At 45.9% G+C, this 22349-nt stretch overlaps 1 protein-coding gene across 1 annotated transcript in view; it reads left to right on the top strand.

Annotated features, from left to right (window-relative positions):
• The window catches only part of LOC138468323 (exportin-5-like), a 1170237-nt gene that overhangs the window by 827390 nt on the left and 320498 nt on the right, over positions 1 to 22349 (top strand). Inside the window, exons 23-24 of the mRNA XM_069608829.1 lie at positions 4855 to 4991; positions 21523 to 21620. Of these exons, the coding sequence (XP_069464930.1) occupies positions 4855 to 4991; positions 21523 to 21620 (235 nt within the window). The remainder of the gene's footprint in view (positions 1 to 4854; positions 4992 to 21522; positions 21621 to 22349) is intronic.

Below are 22349 nucleotides of genomic sequence, written 5' to 3'. Positions count from 1 at the left end.
CCATATCCTGGTGACTATACAAAGGAGTATCGTTTGTTCGGCCATTCCCAAGACAGGCATAATTGGTCGTGATCACTCAACGTGGTTTTTTTCACTACCAGAGAGGTGATTATATTCAAGAAGGTCCTGTCAGTGTAAATATAATCAAAGCAAGCCTGAGATGGTTCTCTATGCCAGGTTGCCTGAGCCGGAATATCTCCCTTAATAGACCCATTTGACATGGCGTCATTTCTCTCTCTCGTCATATTTAGCCATTGCAGTTCATCATATGAATAGTCCTTGGTCTTACGTTACAATAGGTGAAGATTAAGATCACCCATAGTTAGAGTGTGGTTAATGGTTTTATCCATCATCAATGAATTAAGAACTTTATTCATACATATGAATAATTTCTCAGAAGATAATTGCTGCTTGCCCTAGTAAACATTCATTACAGCAATCGTAAGGGGGGCTTTGCATATTTTCACCACTTGGATATATGATGAGGGAGAGTTGCATGATGTTATTTTGAAGTTCATTGCTTTTTTAATAGCTATAAGGAGGCCTGCCATTGGTCGGCCAAATAGATTCTTTATAGCTGGGATTATTGTGATGTAATACGGGTTCCAATACTGGTTCATCAGTAAGCCATGTTTCCTGGATCAAAATAATGTCGAAGGCATTCAATTCATCACTTGGCGAGTGTATGAAGTGCCTATGACCTTGTGTGTTCCATGAGAGTAAATTCACTTTCGTACCTGGCTCGGATTGTTGTGTTTTTCACGTTCGATTGACAGTTCTCAGGTGATGTTTTGGGCAATTGGCTATTCTGATGCGCATACGCTACATTCTGATATATCCTGGGATGCATTTGGGATGATACAGAGTTAGACCCTGAAACTAAATCTTGCGCAATTTGAAAGCCCATATCAAAGAATTCTGATCCCGCTTGCCAAAGAGCGTTAAGATTGATCCCAGATCCCATAAATAGTCTTACTTTTGATAAATCATTATGATAAGTAAATTTCATCACATATATTAAAAATGCTCTTGCGATTCAAATCATATTTTGGAAATGGTCGATCCTGGCAAGACATTATTAGGCGATGAGTGTCTATATTCGCTCCAGCCATGTGCTTGCCTATCTTGTCTCAATACATCTTTATTGCTCGGTACATTGATGGCATGCAAGTCTATATGTGCTGGAATAGGTCCATTATTATTAACTCCCAATGGTCCTTTTAATAATAGAGGCAATTTCGGTATCAGCATTGGAGGTTTTTGAGATATCGCAGTGTCACCCGGATTATCTTTAGATTGTGTAATATATTGGGCGATTGACGCTCTGATTTCATCTGGTAGTTCTTGTATAGTGGGGCACAGCTGATTTGCTGGCTCCTGTTCAACTATTATTTGCTGGGATTGGTTGACTTTTCTTTCTGCAATACTGGGTGCTTTCACATTTGTGAAATATTGAGCCATGGACCCTCTGATTTCATTTCGAACTTGTTCAATCGTGGGTCGGACCAGTTTATCTTGTATTCCTTGCTCATTTCTCAATTGTTGAAGTTGAGTCCCTTTTTCTGTTAGACTCGTGACTATTGTTGGGAGCGATATCATGGCTACTAAATTCAAGGGCTCATGTTCTTGTGGAGGGATCACTTCATGGACTTTAATTTCTTAAGCCTGAATTGGCTGTACTTGTCCCAAGTCTTTCTTTCTCATCATCGTTCGGGAGTTTTGTTTAGCCACTACTTTCTTTATCTGTGGCTTCTTAATATTGCTCTGCTTAATTGAGGTCATCTGCTTCTGACTTGGTAAAGGGTGGGACGATATATCCGCTTTCCCAGAAAGGTGAAAGGATTCACCTTGAAGGGATTCGCGGAAAGTGTTGCCCTGTCTTCTTCAGTAGTAATGACTGGTAGTGATGGGAAGGACTCCCACCGTGCTGGGGGCAACCAAGCTATCGGATGGCATGTCTCCATCATCCACAACTATTGGAAATCCTTAGGTGTCCCACTTTTCACAGCGGTGTTAGATGGATTTTTGGTGTGCTCAGCTTGTTCTTCACTACTTGCTAGGATGGGCTGCAAGAGAGTTCCTGTGACTGTCTCATTAGCCATCTGTTGAGAATAGATAATAGATGGTTTGGGCATGTTGTCAAATTGAGCACTATTTTTTAGTAATTGAATCAACATTTCAGTTTGGGCATTCACCTTACATTCAAGTACCTCATATAGTCTCGCTATAGACATCCGGCCCGTATTCATAGCACTCAGCGTGCGATTTAGCGCTGGAGCTACGTAAAAGAGGGTTGGCCCGGATATTGTCAGTTTATAAAGAAGTTATTATGTTCTTGGGCCACTTCACCAAAATGAGTATGTTGTGGTGTTGGTGCTACAAAGGACACAGAGTTGTTTAGTGAATGCTCATGGGATTTATCAAACATAATCAGTGATTTGGTCAACTCATGGCTTGGATTTTTTGCCTCATTTTCCAAAGTTAATCACCTAGGTGGTGTTATTTTTCGGGTTAGAGGAGACGCACTCCTACCATTCGACTGATTTAAGTCTCCTGTATTTGAGCATATATACATTACTTCTCCGGTGTCAATACAGTTATCATTGGTTGTATTCATAAAGCTCATGTCTTCATCGACTTCTCCCGCAACCATCAGTGCCTCATGCGCTGCTCGTAATTTCTGCTGTGCCATCACCGTGCATGGTCGAATGGTTAAGTCGAGTAAGGTAGCCTCTTGTGATGACTGCATGCTATTAGGCGTGGTGACTGTCTGAGTAGCCATCAGTTCACCACTATTGTAAGCAGTAAGTAATGTAGAGTCTGACGTTTCCGAAGTTCGTGGTAAATGAAGAGTAGGATTGTCATTTAAGGATTTACTATGCTCCTTTTCACTATCTGCCTGGGTACAAGTAGGTACAACCTGCTGCATTCTGTCAGCCGTTTTCGCGGAAGATTCATGTGGAGTACTTGTATCATCCCCCTTAGTCTCCCCAGAAGTAGAGGACCCTCCAGTTACTTGGCCCATATGATTCAAAGGGACACACACCTTATCACATAGTATAAAAGGGACTAGAGTCTCTACTGGAATTCGTCTAAGTGGACTTCCCTCAAGAAGATCCATCACTTTGATATCATTGGTGCAAAACTGGCATATATCTGACGCCAGAGATACCGAAAGTTTTTTTTTTTTTAAAGAAAATCCCCCATTCTGGCATTAACCGTAATAGTGTTCTTTTAATACAATTTGTAGATGGTTGCTTATGCTCCTCGTTATTAACCTCACAGGGCATTCCTGTTTTCAATGTGTACAACCTGGCAGACATTGGATTACCTCAATTATACAACTTACTTGCAGAAAATAGCAAGAGAGCAACACAGGGTCAACGCACCCTGAAATATCTGCACCCGCTAGACAGCAAGACAGCCCACTCAGCAACCCCTCGCTCGAACGCACGCGCTGAGCGCGCGTGAGCAGTGGTGATGTGGTGGCTGCTGGGCAAGTAGGCAGGCACGTTTGGTGAAAATGGCGCAAAACAAATAATGTGGGCAGCTGGTTACAAAAGCAAACTACAAGAAAAAGAAAGCATGCAGTTTAGGCAAGCAAATCCAAAAGTTCGTGTTGAAGCAGCATTCAGCAGAGGTCCCGACAGCAAGACAGCCCACTCAGCAACCACTCGCTCGAACGTGCCATATCACACTTTAAGTAATGTGTTCAGTCTTTCAGAGACTGATCAGTTTCCCAATAAAAGTGAGCAAAAATCAAAGAAAGTAAACCCTGGGGTCTTTACTTGCCTCCAAAAAGTCAGACGAGGAAGCAGACAGTTTCCCATTGACATGTTTGGGAGGAAAGCTGCAAAAAGGAAATCTTTACTTAAAGTGGTAAACGTTTTCATGTTAAAAAATGTTATTTAAAATTGTTTTCAGTGCATGGGTTTTCCATAAAACACAAAAAGCACTGTAGGAAGAAACCTCTGAAAACTGTCGAAATATCAGTGGTGGTCTGGTCAATGATCCCTCCTGGCCTTCTCCTGGAGTGGTGAGATTGGGAGAGAAACTTGTAAGAACTTGACCTATTTTTTTATCAACTTCTGGAACATTTGCCTGCAACCATTATCATTGGTAGCATCTATTAGCGAATCAGAGTTATCCTTCCTGTGAAGTTCTTCTTGTTTACCTGTTTTGGGCACCAGGCCTCAACACCTAGCAGGGTTGGACTTCCTAACACACAGGGACCTTAACGTAGGTTTTCTTGTGGTTCTGTTTTCTACAAATTTTACTTGCCTGTCTCCAACTGGTTCTAAACTGCTATTTACTCGGTTTCTCTCTGGCTTTGCCATACACAGCTACTTAGTGTTGATTTTTGCTGTTGCTTAACTGCTTTAAAGATAACGTGGTGGTTTTAGAAGAACCCCCAATAGCGAATGTATATGATGGTAGTTACCTGCAGATTTTGTTGCTTAGAATGTGTTTTAAAGGCCAGATCAATGTGTATTTTTGTACATCTTGTGTCGAAGTGGAATTATTGCAATGCTCTGTGTCATTATAGCCCTAGACCACTCTCACTCCTGAGTCGAAGCCGTACTGCTCTGCTACACTGCGTTGATTGGGTTTGGCCAGACATACGTGTGTTTTCCGGGTTACCATAATAGGGTGGGCCTCTCAGAATTTGCCCACAGGGTTGATTCTGAAAATACATTTTAACCACCTCTCAAGTAATTGTTTTGTAAAATGTTGAAAACAGTATATAAATTATGTAAAATACATGTGATTCTTTGGTAGTATTTCTGTTTCCCATTGTTTTGAATCGGATCTACTCAATATTTGCTTACATAACCATTTTGTCTGCAATTTCAGTTTTCACGTCTTGGGGCATGCCGGCCCAGCTATGAAACAGGATTTCTACAGCGTTAATGAGCTCGCCAATCAACTTCTCAACTCTGCCTTTGTGAACCTGGAGAACATTCCAGACTACAGACTGCGCCCATTGCTCCATATCCTTTGTTTACCAGAATAACTAATTTTACTTTGTGCCATTAAAACCGAAAGAACCCTTGTGTGTTTGTGAGATGATTGGAGCTTCTTAACCCTCCTAATCTCTAGATTAGGGAAGAAAAACATTGATGCATCTATGGAAAAATGTACCAACACTTTGAGAGGAAATTAACCACATTTGTGTCTTGCTGCGCATACAGGATTAGATACAACATTTAGTGACTGTTCTAGGTAACATTTCACAGGAGGTGTTTAGTCGAGGTTGGGTGCTTCTAGAGAGGTTTGGGGCATGTTCTCATGTACCGTGCAGTCTGCCCCAGTGCCAGGATCTGTAATCAAAACTAATCTCTGCACTTTACCTTTGTTAAATGCTGTGGATTGTTCCTAAGCACCTGTGTTAAGGCAGTTTTTTGCAAACACTAACCCGGGGTAGAGGGTGCAGGGACTAGCACACTCAACCGAAAAGGGAAGCCAAGACACTCTTAAAGAAAAGTAGCATGACAGCGAAAGAAGGCTTAACACTCAAGAAGGGGGGAGTTAGGCTGGCACAAAGGTACAAATAGTCCAACCACCTATCCCCTGGAGCTTACACCACACTGATATCCGGAAAAATATGTACATTTATTATCTTGCTCACACAGCTCTCTATTAAGTAAGTCCTTGAGTACGTTGGGATGGATTTCTAAAATTAACCCTGGGGGGTGGATTTTGGGAGGCAAACCTATTTTAGTGAATAGGGAGACACTCAAATAAATCTAGCCAAATCCAATCGAGGTAAGGTAGGTGAGTAGTCAAGACTTAGTCCCAGGAAGGGTGTGAGAGTGGTCTAGGGCTACAATGAGAGCACACAGAAAAAATCACCAATAATTTAAGTAGGAGTAAACACAAATCCAGCTGCCTCCATCTCATGAAGCCCAGCATGGAGATTTTTGGGGCCTCGTGCCCAAAAAGTCACAAGTTCCATCTATTGTTTATTCAGGGAAGGCATTTCAGAACTGATGCAGTGGGCTTCGGTGGTGCTTTGAAAGTTCTTTAAAGTAAGGTATTTCCTTCAATTCATGCAAGTACCCCACTCTATCCTATTCCAAAGGTCTGTAATAGGAAAGGATCCTTAGCCCAGGTTTGACGACCAAAGGCCAGGCAGAGGGAGTTTAGGGACCAAAACCTCTACACCCAATGTTACCCTATGGGAGACACGGGGGTCAACACAGCTATTGTAAATGCTAAAGAAAATGTCTCTTTCCTGTGAGAAATCTTCGCTCTCGAGCCCCCACCTCACCTCCCCCCAGCAATTTTTGCTTGGCAGCTGCATTTCTTGCTAATTCTTCTGGGACAGTGGAAACCTTTTCCATATCACCCTTCCTTTTATTCTGGGGCATGGAACTTTTTGGGCCACTTCTTGTATTTCTAATGGGCGTCCTGTTTTTCTGCAGTTTTCTAAAGTAGCACACAGGGCTTTCTGGAAGCTACTGGAGCTCCTACCTCATTGATTCTTTGTTTCCATCGCTGGTCTGCCTCACTAGATTATATAGCACCACTAAAAATGAGACAACGTAAACCTAAAGCACACCTCAACTCCTGGTATACAACACACCTGAAAACATTACGAACAAATAAGACCATGCGAGGTACCCTGGAGATTACTACCATCTGAGAAAAATAAGACTAACCTCAGAACTATATCAGCCCTTTATAAAAGTGAAATACTCCTAGCTAAACGTGAAACTTATAACACCAGAATATCACAGGCCAAATCTAGCATTAAAGAGCTTTTTGTCATCTTGAAAGAGCTAGAAGCCCCTATCCCAATGCTGGATAATTGTATAAAAGATAAACCATGGTGCTCTAATATAGAGCAAGCAATAGTCAATAAAGTCACGACCCTACAATCAAAAATTGCCAAGAAAAAAGCTTCACTAACGAGTACGACTCCATCCATAATTACCTCGACACCACCTAATATCGGTGCTGATCCAATCCGCTTTAAATTTTCCAAAGTCGCTTTAATTGAAACTGAAAAAATCATATTATTCCTGAAACCTTCTAATTGCCAGGGTAACCAATGTCCCGCACAACTCATAAAAGATGCTGCCAGAGACCTGGCCCCTTTTATCACGAAACTCATTAATGCCTCATTTTCATCAGGCATTATCCCACCAAATCTTAAGGAATCATGGTTGCTCCCTCTCCTGAAAAAACAGACCCTAGACCCACTGATACCCACTAATTGCCGACCGATTACTACAGTGCCTTTCCTCCTGCAAATCCTAGATAAAATGGCCTACTGACAAATTCAAAAATATCTGGAATCCAACATTCTGCTAGGAGCACGGCAATCTGGTTTCCGGCCACAGCATGGGACTGAAACGGCTCTAACGGACCTGAAGGCCCAGATTGATGAACTTAGGGATAAAGGGAAATCAGCCCTTCTCCTTCTCCTGGACCCATCGGCTGCATTTGACCTTGTGGACTACAAGGTCTCATGCTGCCACTTGGACACTGCCGCGCACTTCTCAGCAGAAGCTATAGTATGGATACAATCCTTTCTTAGTAATCGTACTATGAGAGTCTTCTCACCTACCGCAGCTGCAGACCCTATCCCCATCTCCTGTGGAGTGCCCCAGGGATCCTGTGTCCACATTTCGATAATCTGGACCATCTTGGTATCATCTACACTAACTATGCAGATGATACTCGGATCCTCCTACCACTTACTGGTGATTATGACAAGGATTTGGCCTTAGCGAATAGGGTATATCTCATCCAGGCATGACTATGCCTGAATGATGTCAAGACTGAGATCATCATCCTGGGCACAACCTCAACCATCAATAAACTAAGCCCCAAATATTCTGTTTTCAATATTGACAACAATGTTATTACATTTGCCAAGGAGGTAAAGAGCCTCGGTTTCTACCTGCATTCAACATTATCTTTCAGTAAGCAGGTCAATGCCATGGCCTCGGCGACAGCATATACCTGTAAATTGATTAGAGCAGGTAAACCCTTCTTGTCCAACAATAGCTGCATTACCCTTGCCAGGGTGCTTATATTATCAAAGCTTGATTGTTGTAATGCGTTGTACATAGGGGCTAACAAACAAATTATTAAGAACATTCAATTCCTTCAAAATAATGCCCTTAGAGCAGCTCTGGGTTTCTCTAGGAGAGAGCTCCAAGACTAGAAGAGCTAATAACTTGCTTTCAACCCATGATAAAATCAAACTAAAAGTCGCCTCACTCACAAATGCTTGAACAATGCGGCACCCAGTTACCTGTTAGATAGACTTACCATGAAAGCTTCAACAAGAACCACTAGATCTAACACCAATTGCCTCACAGTCCTTAGATTCAAGCTATCCAGAGTGGGGGGAGCAGTTTCTCGGTTAAGGCTGCCCGACAGTGGAACTCCCTTCCCACCCCACTGAGGGCGGACCAATCCTACCAAAACGTCTGCCAGAGTATAATGAGATGGTTCAAGGATTCCGACAAATAGGCCTAGTCTGCTCATCCATGACCAACCCTGTTTTACTCTTCATGTAAAAAGTATCCTTCTCAGCTATTATTGCTATCATTGACTGTCCTCTATGCGTCTTCTGTATCCGTGTTTTGTATCTCCCCTCTTTTAGGACCTTGCCATGTTCTTTAATCCCATTTGATGTCTTTCTATTATCTTTGCCCTTTATATTTTATATGTACTGTATTTGCTGATGTGTAACTAAGCTGTAAATTATATCATGCTATGCACCCTGATACCCCTGAGTCTGGTGCGCAATACAAATAATAAAACAAACAAACTAACAAGGGAATGGTTTTTTATCCCTTAAGTGGAGCGCTGAGGACAGACAATGTATCCCTTTTCTCGATTCTCCAGTTAGAAATTGTTACTATGACAAGTTCCTCTGAGGCTGGTGGCAGTGTACCTTTTGCATGACTTTTCCCGTACTTTTGTCGCGGGCTATCGTCGCTGCTGCGATAGGGGACACCATTTTCCCAAAATGGTAGTCTTATTTTTTTTAAGCTCTAAACAAGATGACTTGTGCTTTCTTATGCTTTCTTCTACCTTTAAGGGTCGGGGAGGATGCCCTTGTCCCTTTGTCTTCGGTGGGCTTCCCAAGGAAAGCCTGCAAAGCTTCTCTGAGGACCTGGTAGGACAGGAAGTGGCGGAGTTGACAAACTCCTATGTCCTTTGTTCTGCAGTGTGCCTGACTGAAACCAGTTCAGACTGGTAGTCTGACTGTCCCCATTGGACAACCGCCCTCCTGCCCCTCAAGTTTGAATGGTGCATCGGACATAATTGGGGGACTCAACCAGGGTTCCTGGATACATTCTGAGGTCTTGGAGCTGAAACTCATTCGACCACTGGAACAGAAGATTCCGAAGGACGAAGCAAGACTCCACCAGCAACTTCCAATGACTGCCAATGCCTGTTGAGAAACAGCTGCTATCCTGACCATCCAAAGAAGATGACTCCCCCCTGCCGACCCCCCCCCCTCCCCTTCATGGACTGGTGGGCCTAACAAGTCCCAAGACAAACTACAATTTGTGCCATCCCTGGAAAAGCTGCATCCTCCACGACCTGCAAACTCCCAATACCCAGGATCCTGGGCTGCATCGTTGCCGGAAGCACGGGTTCACCTGCATCTTCGAAGGCGGCATCCTAGACCTGCATGTAGTCTAATTTGCTCCCGAAAGTCCCCTCACCAGAGGCGAGGACCGAGATACTAAGAGTTGACCGCTGCGTCAACCGTCCAACCTGAAAAAGGCACCAACAAGCCAGAACCGCGAAGATCCTTTGCTGGGTGTCTGTCTGCACGTGCGCTGTCGCAATATCCACTGAAGTCCCCTTCTCCTTTTGGCAAGACCGAGAAAAACCTGTAAAACCTGGGTCTGCTGTTGCCTCACCGCTGGTATCGTCCTGATGCAATTGCTTCTTCATTTGTATGTATTGTCCCACCCCTGGTACAACTTACCTGGAGTCTGCTTGCTTGATTTGGTGATTCTGAGAGCTGCAGATAGCTTGTATTTTGTACCCTCTCAGTTCCCGATAGTTACATTGGGGTGGGCAACCCACTGTGCTCTAGCGGTAAAAAAATGTTGCCCTAGGACACTGGTCCTTGGTACAATTCTTCGGGGTGACACCATAACCTCCCTGGGCTTCTTTTTAACAAACATCTTTGCTTACCTGCAACAGTGGTTAATCCTGCTGGATACTGCCTCTCTGAACACTGCCTTTCTGCCTAACCCCTGGTGGCCAGTGACAAATATGAACTTTGACTCATACCAGATAGGGTTGGACTCTTAAGACCGGCTTGGGTTAAAGTTACAAAAAGTTACAGAGTTTAAACGGTTTGCATATATGTTTCAAGTTGGTTGAGTTATTTGCTAACTTAAAAGCTACTCTACTGCACTTAACTGTGAACATCTTGGGTCTACCATTGAACCGAGTATTGCAAGCAATCCTATAGTGTGTAATATATGTATATTTGTCCATAGTCTTTACTTACCTGAACTTGGTATTCACCCAGTGTGCCATAGGATGTATGTGATTACTACGCAGCGCAAAATTGCGAATCTGAAAATATCGAATTCCAAAATCACGCTGCGCAGTGATCATAGATCACTTTTCCGGCATCCCACATCCCCCTGCCCTTCCTCCTCTTCCCCCACTTACCTTTTTGGTGGCACACACAGAAGTGTGCCGCTGACGTTCTATCCCTGCAGCGTCAGTTTCCTCCCAGTAATGTGGGTCGAAGCTGGTGCCGCAGGATCCCATTTTCTGTTTTTATTTTTTTCTTCCTTTTTTTGGCTTTACGTCCCCCGCTTCTAATTCCTACAACCCCCAAAGCCCTTAATCCTGAACACTGGAACAGGGGGCACACCCCCGCAGCCCCCACTCCCCATGTTCGGCATTATGGGCTTCGATTTCTTTTTTCCCAGCTGTGTATTTCGACCGGTATCGTGCTTTAGTGTATATAATAAGTGCACATTTTTATATAACTACAGTATAGGTCTCTTCTTGAAGGCAACCAGGCAGAGAGACTGGAAGCCACAGCGCTAATACAGGTAATAGTCAGATACAGACAGAGACAATATATCATTGAGTAATCAATAATATTGCCGCAGGTGATTGGATCCGAGCGTGGTACCCCTGCCCAGGAACTCCAACAAAGACTGAACAATTGATACACTGCGCATGCACTCCAAGGAATTTTTTATGAGTAGAATTGGTAGATTGGTTTCAGCCGACACGTGTTTCGAGCACAGCTCTTCTTCGAAGGCTTAAACTTACTGTTGAGTCCACTCATGTTGGAAAATTACTGTACCGATTCACAGTTCTAACAGATCTGTGGTTGCAAATCTCAATAGTGTGCAAAAATACTCAGTTGCTGAAAAGCATCTATCAGCTGATTGTCATTCCGCAATTGCAGGGATATATAATTTCGCTTCGCATTTCTTCAGCGCCCCCAGGACCATGAAACCCAACCTCCTGGAAGAGTTCAGTCAGTATCTGTCGAAAAGCAGAATCAAGCTAGTTCTGCGCTCAGAACGAGGAAAGGCGTGGTAACTGCACCTATTTTCAGGTGCAGAAGGATGGAGGCTGGCGCCCCATTCTGGATCTGCGGCTGCTGAACTTGTTCCTACACAAGGACAAGCTCAAGTGGGTTACTATAGCCCAGATTTTGCAAGCCCTCGATCTGCAGGACTAGTTGGTTTGCCTAGACTTTCAGGGTGCCTACTACATTGTGCCGATTCATCAAAAAGAATATTAAGTACGTAAGGTTTGTGATGGGTCAACATTACCAGCTCAGGGTCCTGCCGTTTGGACTTTCCTCGGCCCCCAGGGTTTTCACCAAGCTGCTGGGCAGCAGTAGTGGTTTGCCTCAGGAGGTAGGGCATTCATGTCTTTCCCTACCTGGATGACTGGCTCGTCCAAGTTCACTCCCTGGATCTAGTGGCGGAGCATCTACTCGCATATGCCCTCTATTGCGCAGCCTGTGCTTGAGACTGCTTCAGTGGCTTCTCCAATGCCAATGGTTGCTGTTTCAGGGCCAGATGTCAGACTTAAAAAGTCTTGAATCTGGTGGCCCTGGATCAGTAACACTCACCTGGTATCCACGGGGACGTCACTCAGCCTCTTACGACCTCGAACCCTTCCCTGGAGGTTATTCGACTGGCGACTGGGCCTTGTTTTCTTGGATGGTGTGCTCTCCGTCCTGCTTTCAGCGCAGGGGTGCGTTGATTGATGCGGGCTCGTTGGTGCCTAGATACTTCACTGGCGAGAGTCCGACTGGTAAGTATAATGAGTCTTTGAACAGTTCTCTATTTCGTTCCTTTCCTTCTTAGATGATGGCCGTCGTCCGGGGATGGCGACGTGCTGCTGAGATGAGTGGCGCTGAAGGTGAGTGAGAGCGCGATGCGCAATGCACCCTTTTCGTATTTGTATTGAACTGAGTTCTTTTCTGTGTCTTTTAGGTGCCGTGACGTTGTCAGCGTGGATGCCGGTTATGAAGAACAAATGCGGTGAGTAAGCGCGGTATGCGTCGTCTCTAGATCTTTCCACGCTAACCTGGAGTGTCTTTTCCCCCTCACAGATGGATGAGAAGTTCCGGAGACAGTTCACCCAGAGCGGCTGGGATTCAGGTAAGCGTTTGAAGCTCGTACTGTAATTAAAAAAAAAAAAAATAAGCCAAGAGCTGTAAAATGCTTACTAATGCCTTTTCTCTGTTCTTTTCCTCTTCATTAGGAAGCGGCGTGCCGGGATGGGAATGACACTGCTGAAGATGCCTGCAGAACAGAAGGAGCGTTGAATGATGGGCAGAAGGGCTGCAAGGTAAGGCTGTTCCTAACGGTGTTCTTGTTCTTGCAGGAGCTGAGCGCAGAAGAAAGATGCAGGCCCACTGGAGACCGATCCGAACACGGTGAGTGTCACACTGCAGGTGCAGAAAACGCAAAGCATGCTTCTCAGCCTGGGTGTGGCTTAAATAGTCTCTGGGTATCCCAGGTGCCTCTGGGCTGAACCACACCCAAAAGACTAGACCGCACATGTAGTTCTGGGAACCGAAATATGTGGGGGCATCCATCTTGTCCCCATCAATGCATTACAAGTCCAATCCACAATGTTATCCTTTGGGAGTGAGTGAGTCTGGTGCCACAAGCGCCAAGTCTGACTCCAAGTGGGTCTTTGGAGGGATGGAGAGGCCCGTGAGGGCCATGTAGGTGATCATGGCCTGGCTCCAGCCTGACCTCTTGGAGGGCTGGGGACAAGAGGGGCAGGAATCATGACAGCACTCCCCCCTCCCCCCCAATGCCCCTCTCAAGGTGGCCCTTCTGTCTGGTCCTGGTTTGGTTGGATGGTTTTGATGAAATAGTCTAAGCAAGCAAGGTGCATGGATGTACTCACAAGGCTCCCATGTCCTGTCTTGTGGACCATACCCCTTCCAGTCTACTAAGTAGTATAATCTGGATCTGACATACTTTGAATCTAGGATGTCCTTGACTTCGAATTCTGGCTCTGCGGCAACTACTACTGGCTGCGGTGGCGTTGCTACCCTGGTCCCAGGTTGAACAGGTTTAAGGAGAGACACGTGGAACACAGGATGAATCTGCATGTTTGAGGGCAAAGCTAGTTTGACCGCCACAGGATTTATCACTGAAGTGACGGTGAATGGACCCAGGTATCTTGGACGGAAAATTTGGGGTCCTTTAATGGACATGTGTTTAGACGCCAGCCAGACTTTGTCTCCCACTTGGTAGTTGGGGGCCTTTGCTCAGTGTTGATCGGCAAACTTCTTTTGGCGATTCTTCGCTTGAAGTAAGTGTTCAGCTGCCCTTTTAAAGGTTTGAGAAATGGTTGTGTGCAAGGTTTTGACTGCTGGCATTTCCAGGGTTGTGGGAATGTCCAACTCAGAAGTACTTGGGTGCCTGCCATACATGGTATAAAAGGGTTTCTGCCCGGTGCTGGTGTGTAGGGAATTATTATAAGCATATTCAGCAATCCATAATAGGTCGAACCAGCTTCCTTCAGCTTGGTGTAACATGCAACGCAGATACTGCTCAAGCGTCTGATTTGTCCTCTCAGTTTCACCATCCGTTTGGGGATGGTGACTGGTGGATAGCCGGATGTCAATCTGAGCCATAGAGAAGCATTTTCTCCAGAAGTTTGATACGAACGGAGTACCTCGGTCTGAAACCAAAACTGAAGGGATCCCATGGAGCCGTACTATGCCTTCAAGAAACACCTTTGCCAGAGTGGAAGCATTTGGGAGCCCCTTAAGAGGAATGAAATGTGCCATTTTTGAAAACTGGTCCGCGACCATAAGAATAGTGTTAAACCCTTGATTGGGTGGTAAGTCAGTAATAAAATCGAGGGACAACGTGTGCCAGGGTGCTGGTGGGATTGCCAATGGTTGTAATAGCCCAGCCGGTTTCTGCTTGGATGACTTGTTTTGAGCACCCACTCCACAAGACGGGATGAATTGGATAATGTCATTATGCCACGTGGGCCACCAATAATTTCGTTTTACCTTGGCTAGGGCTTTAGCGATTTCAGAGTGGCCCTCGATCAAGGAATCTTGATAACCGGACATGACTTGTTCTCATAGTTCTTGGCTTGGTAAGAATAAACAATTCCTGAAGTAGGGCAGCTGATCTTTTATCATGTAATGTTCTCCTTGCGCACCCCACGCTTGTAATTGTTCCGGACTCATCAGGTTTTGGATTTCTTCATGTATTTCTTTCTGAGTTATGGTTGCTGTGATTCCTAGGAGCTTGTCACTCAGGATGATTGCTATTGGATCAGGAGTCTGATACCCTTGCTCTTCCACCCCCATACGGGAAAGGACATCGGCCTTCCCGTTTTTCACCCCTGATTGAAATGTAATCACGTAGTCCTATTCAGCAAAAAAAAAGAGCCCAACGTAGTTGTCGTGAGGATTGGGCCTTTGCCGTTTTTAGGTACTGGAGGTTCCGGTGGTCGGTTATTACGGTGATTGTGTGTCTGGCGCCCAAGAGATAGTGCCTCCATGCCTTAAAGGCTGACTTAATGGCTAGGAGTTCTTTGACTGTAATAGCATAATTGAGTTCAGGGGGTGTGAATGTACGCGACCAGAAGGCAACAGGATGTAACTGGCCCGTTTCGGGTCCTTTTGTGAGAGGACGGCTCCCATAGCCATGCTTGAGGAGTATGTTTCCACCAGGTATGGGAGATCGGGGCGAAGGTGGCTTAAGATTGGGGCAGATGTGAATCTTGCTTTGAGTTCCTGGAAAGCCTCCTCGGCTTCAGTTGTCCACTGGAACTTTGTGTTGCTTTTCCTTAGTAATGACGTGATGGGATGCACAATTTGCGAAAATCCTGGGATGAACCGGCGGTAGAAGTTTGCAAAACCCAGCATACTTTGAACCCCCTTGAATGAAGTTGGGGATGGCCAGTTCAGGATAGCATCTACCTTGTGAACATCCATTCAGATTCCATTCGGGCTGAGAATAAAACCCAGGAATTCCACCTCGGAGACGTGGAATGAGCACTTTTCGAGCTTGGCGTAGGGCCGGTGTTGACGGAGTTTCTCCAGTATGGATCGGACGTGTTTAACGTGGTCCTGCTTTGATTCGGAATACACTAGGATATCGTCAATGTACACTAGAGCGCAGACATCAATCAATTCCCGTAGGACATTGTTCATGAAGTATTGAAATGCAGAAGGTGTGTTGCAAAGGCCAAAGGGCATTACTTGATATTCGTACAAGCTGTATTTGGTGCAAAAAGCGGTTTTCCGTTCGTCCCCCTCTTTTACGCGAACAAGGTGATATGCCCCCCCTCAGGTCGAGTTTTGTGTAGATTTGGGCATCTTTTACTTGATCAAGCAATTCGGGGATCAGTGGCAGGGGGTAGCGTTTTTTTACGGTAATCTGGTTCAGTGCGCGATAGTCGATGCACGTTCTTAAGTCCCCCTCCTTTTTCGGTACGATGAATAGAGGACTGGCTGCTGGAGACTTCGAGGGACAGATGAACCCGTTGGCCAGGTATTGGTCAAGATAGGCCTTCGGGTGCTGGTTTTCTGGTTCCGTGAGTGCGTAAATTCGCCCACAAGGGATTTGTGCGCTGGGTATCAGATCGATTTGGCAATCGTATGGTCTATGCAGTGGCAGGGTATTAGCCCGTTCTTTCTGAAAGACATCTTGAAAATCCTGGTATTCACTTGGGAGGGTGCCGATTGCCACCATCGCAAGCGTGGAGGTTTTGGTGTCTATTGGTTGTGTCTCTTGGCGATAACATGTGTGGGCGCAAGTCTCGGGAAAGGCCAATTATTTTGCTCGCCACTCGATTCGAGGATTGTGAGCTACCAACCATGGCATTCCCAAAATCAACCGGAACTGTGGTGCCTTAATGAGGTCGAAAACGATAGATTCTCGCTATCCATCCTGGCACTGAAGGGTTAAAGCTGCAGTGCATTGGGATACTGGACCAGAAGCTATTTCCGTGCCGTCGACAGTGGTAACAGTGTCGGTGGTTGATTTAGGGCATAACGGAAGCCCCATCTTTGCCGCAAGATCCTGGTCAATGTAATTCCCAATGGCCCCACTGTCTATGTACGCTCTTACTGCGTGCATCCAAGATGGCTGTTGGGGATTGATCAAGACCACAGGTAGTGCAAAATGGGAGGTCTGTAGTTCACTTTCTTCGCTCGACAAGTGGACCCCTACACTTGCCGGGCTGGGGAGTTTTCCGATTCCTTGATGGTATCTTCCTTATCTGTGGCCCCTACTGTCCTCTTCGGTGGCTTCACAGGGCACTCTTTAAGGAATTGACCTAACCCACAGTACAGACATAACTGCTGCTGTCTCCTTTTATCCCTTTCCGCTTTAGTCAAGGGGGACCTGTCCCCCCCACCCCCCGATTTGCATTGGTTCTCCTGAACCTTCCGCTGTTCGGGTAGTATTGTCCTTTGAAGGCACATACATAGGGCGAGGGTCCGGTCTGGCTCGGTCTGCTCTTCAGTCCTGCAACCTATGATCCAGTTGAACAACAAGGTAAATGAATTCTGAGCAGTCTTTCGGGGGGTTCACTACTTGTGCGAGAACATCCTTGAGCCCCCACCCCTGATGAAATGACGTGGTTCTCTTCTCCACTGGCCATTCTGCTTCAACTACGAGTCTATTGAATGTGGCTATGTATGTTAATAAGTCTTGATTCCCCTGGCGTAGGGACAGAAGTTCGTTGTCTAATGCCTGCCCATGAGTACGCCGGGCGAACAGCTTTTCCATCTCCTGCTGAAAGCCCCTGAAGTCATGCAGCAAAGGATCGTCTTGGGCCAGAAAGGGTACAGACCAATCCGCGGTGCTACCACTCAGGTAGGATAGCACAAAAGCGACCCGTGATTGGTCATCCGGAAAGGCCCCTGGCCTACAAAGGAAGTGCAGGCGGCACTGGTTCATGAACGTTGCAAACCTCTTGGGATCCCCCATAAATCGCTCAGGCCGGGCCAAGGGAACTGCCCCAGGAAGGGTTATCTGAACGGGATTGGCTGATGGCGCTGGCATCGAGGGCATGCTTCCCGGCAATGGTGCATGCTCTGCTTGTGACTGGAGAAGTTGTTGCCTTAAATCATCAGTACGTTCTTTGGCAACAATCAGCTCCCTTCTCAGGGTGTTGGTCTCCTGCCTGGCTGCATGTACTTCGGAACGTAGCTGTCCCAGCATTTGAGCTAACTGGTCAGTTTCTGACATTTCCATGACGCCCAGGTGGATTTTGATGTGAGGCTTTGCGTTCTGTAACGCTCACCTGGTATCCACGGGGATGTCACTCAGCCGGTCCTGGCCTCTTACGACCTCGAACCCTTCCCTGGAAGCTATTTGACTGGCGACTGGGCCTTGTTTTCTTGGATGGTGTGCTCTGCGTCCTGCTTTCAGTGCAGGGGCGCGTTGATTGATGCGGGCTCTTTGGTGCCTAGTTACTTCACTGGCGAGAGTCCAACTGGTAAGTATAATGAGACTTTGAACAGTTCTCTAACTTCGTTCCTTTCCTTCTTAGATGATGGTCCGGGGATGGCGGCGTGCTGCTGAGATGAGTGGCGCTGAAGGTGAGTGAGAGCGCGATGCACCCTTTTCGTATTTGTATTGAACGGAGTTCTTTTCGGTGTCTTTTAGGTGCCGCGACGTTGTCAGCGTGGATGCTGGTTATGAAGAACAAATGCGGTGAGTAAGCGCGGTATGCGGCGCCTCTAGATGTTTCCACGCTAACCTGGAGTGTCTTTTCCCCCTCACAGATGGATGAGAAGTTCCGGAGACACAGTGCCCCCAGAGCGGCTGGGATTCATTTGAAGCTCGTACTGTATTTTTAAAAAATAAGCGAAGAGCTGTAAAATGCTTACTAATGCCTTTTCCCTGTTCTTTTCCTCTTCATTAGGAAGCGGCGTGCCGGGATGGGAATGACACCACCGAAGATGCCCGCAGAACAGAAGGAGCGTTGAATGATGGGCAGAAGGGCTGCAAGGTAAGGCTGTTCCTAACAGTGTTCTTGCAGGAGCTGAGCGCAGAAGAAAGATGCAGGCCCACTGGAGACCGATCCGAACACAGTGAGTGTCACGCTGCAGGTGCAGAAAACACAAAGCATGCTTCTCAGCCTGGGTGTGGCTTAAATAGTTACTGGGTATCCCAGGTGCCTCTGGGCTGAACCATACCCAAAAGACTAGACCGCACATGCAGTTCTGGGAACCGAAATATGTGGGGGCATCCATCTTGTCCCCATCAATGCATTACAAGTCCAATCCCCAATGTTATCCTATGGGATTGAGTGAGTCTAGTGCCACAAGCGCCAATTCTGACTCCAAGTGGGTCTTTGGAGGGATGGAGAGGCCCTTGAGGGCCATGTAGGTGATTGTGGCCTGGCTCCAGCCTGACATCTTGGAGGGCTGGGAACAAGAGGGGCAGGAATCATGACAGGATCTCGTGTGGTTGTCTCACCAACCTTGGGCTCAGTTGACTGTGGTCATGGACGCATCTCTGACTGGTTGGGGTGCTCACCTATCGGACCCATTGGTGAGCGGACTATGGACTCCGGGGAGTCTCAGGAACACATCAACTTGCTGGTGCGGAAGAGCTTTCCTCCCCTCTGTGAAAAGCAAGACTGTGCTGATCCTGACGGACCACACACGGTGGCCATGAATTAGTGCAACAAACAAGGTGGTGTGGGGTCCTTGGCTCTGTGCAGAGAAGCAGTGCGACTGTGGTTATAGACTCTGGAGAATGGTGTCTCTGACAGCGTCTCATCTGGCCGGATGAGAGTATGTGAAAGCAAATGCCTTGAAGAGACAGAGCTTTGTCTGGAAGTTCTGGAGAAGATCTACTCCTTTTGGGGAAACTCCTAAAGTAGACCTCTTTGCTTCGAAGTGTTACTTGTTCTGCTCTAGGAAATGTCCTCGTCAGTGAGCTGTGTGAGGATGCATTGACGATCGAGTGCACTTTATGCATTCCCGCCGGTCCCTATCAATCTGCTGGCTCTCAGGAGGTTGTTGCCATTAGGTACCACGATTATCCTGATTGCTCCAGTCTGGGCCCGGAGAAAGTGGTATCCGGAGTTGCTGTCCATCTGCCCTCCCTTGCTCAGTGTGGAAATTATAAATGCAGTCTGGCGTGATTGGCTGACTCTCCGGCAAGGACAGCCACCCTGCTGGGTGAGTGGCAGCTAGGCTGGAATGAATGGGAGAAAACTGTTTAAAAGGCAAGTCTCTTGACTTGAACGGCAGAGTCGACCACTGGAACGAAAGAACTGAAGACGAGCTGGAAGAGGACGGCTGCTGCAACTCCTGAACCGTTGGTTTCCCCGGTGAAGCCCTGCTGCAGGTCTGAATCACCAAGTTCATCTCGACAGAGAATCCCTTCAAGGATGACTTCTTCCTTTGAGTTGGTCGGACCAATCAACTCGTAAGCCACCTGGATACCATTCTCGGAGCTGATTGTATTTTCCTCAGAGTGCTGCAGGAAACCGGATAGCCAGGGAGAAGGACACCAGTTTGTGTGCTTGACTACAGCTACCGCAATTGAAGATTTGCCTTTGCCAGCTTTTTGACCAGTCCCAGTGCAGCGCTGAAGTCCCTGACGTCCTCCCTCTTGTCCCCATGACTGAGGCTCAGGAACAGCGAGATCTGCAGGAACTGCCAGGAACAGACGTCTTCAGCTGCATCTTTTTCTTCATTGTAAGGTACTGTGAAAACCCGACCGAGTGAACTTGCCTCTCACTGCGAAAGTGCTTGAAACTTTGGCAACTTGCAGGCTTAGCCAGCTTGTAACCAACATATGAATCTTTCTTTTACAAACTACTTCGGAGAACTTTGGCAAAGACTTATCCGTTTAACTTCCAGAACTGCTTTATCCTATAGAAGACTTTAGTCCATTGACTTTGGCCTAACCTATTGCATTGAATCAACTTCTCTGGGGAACTCAAACTATTTGCACTGTTAAAGAGTAACTGTAATCTTCGTTTTATTAACTTATGCCTTTTTGCTCCTCCTTCAAAATAGTTTAAATGCCTCAGAACATGATCTTGTGAAGTACTGAAGTATATTTGTGTGATATAAATTGCTTCCTTCTAGTGAATGTTTTATAACTGACTGTGAAATAAATTAATAAGTGTTTACCAAGAAACCGCGAGTATAAAAGTCGATTTGAATACTTGTAATTATAGACCTCTGTGTAACCTCCTTACAGCTCACATTCCCTCTTGAGATAAGCCTAGCTACTCAAACGCCACCACAAAACTGTCTAGTACAGACTTCTACCAAAGGTTGATTTTGCTTACACCTGTAGTCCTAGATGTGTGTAGTGGTCCCAAAGGGTACTGCATACAATCTTTGCCTAACACAGGGGCGCTCCAGTGGAAGTCCCTCTGACGCCCAGTCTCTGGAACCTGCTGAGCAGCCATGGGAACCTATCCTCCGAGTCAAGATGGTTGCATTGACAGGGGAGCTCCAATGGAAGTCCCTCTGACCCCCAAAGATAGAAATTACAAATCAAGAAAGTCAGATGGACCCTAACCAGGCCCCAGGGAGTTCCAAATGTTGAAATTATGTCTTAGAGTGTATATGTGCCTTTTCTATGCTGACAGGATGTCTCTTCAGCTGCTCTAACCTTCTCAAGAGTTTCCCTAAAGCATTGTTCTGCAACCAGCGGTTCTCCAGATGTATTGGACCCACTCCCATAATTCCTCAACATTGAATATGCTAGCTATGGAAAAGCTCAATGCCACGCTGTAAACTGTGCTCATGCCTCCGGTGCCTTTTCAAATCTTTCATGTGTAGTGTGCACTTGAAGTTTATTTCACTATTAATGGTATACTTCAGAAAAGCTTTGTCGGAGGTAAGACAATCTTTCCCCTATTCTTTTGAGGGTTTTACGTTTGTTTTTGTGGCTCTGTATTTGTGTCTCATGTGTACATTTCAATATCTTTCACGTCAATGCTCCATAAACACATTGTATACAAAACAATAAATGCAACTGATCGCTTTGCTTTTTTGTCCTTAACTGCCTTGTTTAAGTGTCTTTGTGAAGCCTCTGGTACTCAGCTGCCCACCTGAATACCATAGAACGCTTGTGACTCCGATTCTGGGACCGCTTTTCAGCTACCTCCACGTGGTAAGAAATAATGTGCTTTCAGTGCCTCTGTCCTACAGTCGTGCCCTGAAGACTTTTCTGTTCATAGCTTGAGCTTTTGCTTGCTGCCGCTCTGCTTGCTCCCTTTACAGTTTCTACCTCTGCGCCATGATGCTCTAACTGGCGAAGGTTGCAGTTAACATAACAAAGCTTGTCTGCTCTTTTGTCAACCGTCTTAACTGAGAACTTTATCCTCCTTTATCTCTAGTTTAGTATTTGTCCAAATACCAATTAGTTAAAAAGGTATTCAGCAAGAGCCAAATAGCTGCTTTTTAAAAATAAGTTGCAAACGTAATAAACTTCCTTCATGGATAGAATCAATCTTTTTAAATATTTACAGAATGTTTGTTTGAAGCACAAAATGCAAGACAATAACACAAAGTTAGGGGAAAATAATGCCATGGCAAAGCAGGTTTGCTGCATCAATGTGTGTAGCTACCATTTGGAAGAAATGAGCTGTTCCAAAATAATTCAGAAGCACCCAAAGGTGGTGGAGAAAGCATATGAGCAACGTCTGGTACGGAAAGTAAATAGGTTGCCTCATACTTCCTCCTTTTGTTCCTGCCAATCTTTTCACTTTTGTCCCAAACAGGATACTAAACTACAAAGGAAGTGAACATGTTCCCACCCACTAATGTACGATTAATGACGTCTAGGAGTGAACAGCCCCATGCCTAGTTGGAGGACTGGGTGTTACACAAAGTTATGTTC

This window comes from Ambystoma mexicanum, chromosome 4q, assembly GCF_040938575.1.
Source record: "Ambystoma mexicanum isolate Mex_15411 chromosome 4q, UKY_AmexF1_1, whole genome shotgun sequence".
Taxonomy (NCBI): Eukaryota; Metazoa; Chordata; class Amphibia; order Caudata; family Ambystomatidae; genus Ambystoma; species Ambystoma mexicanum.
This window is presented reverse-complemented; position numbering and strand designations above follow the sequence as displayed.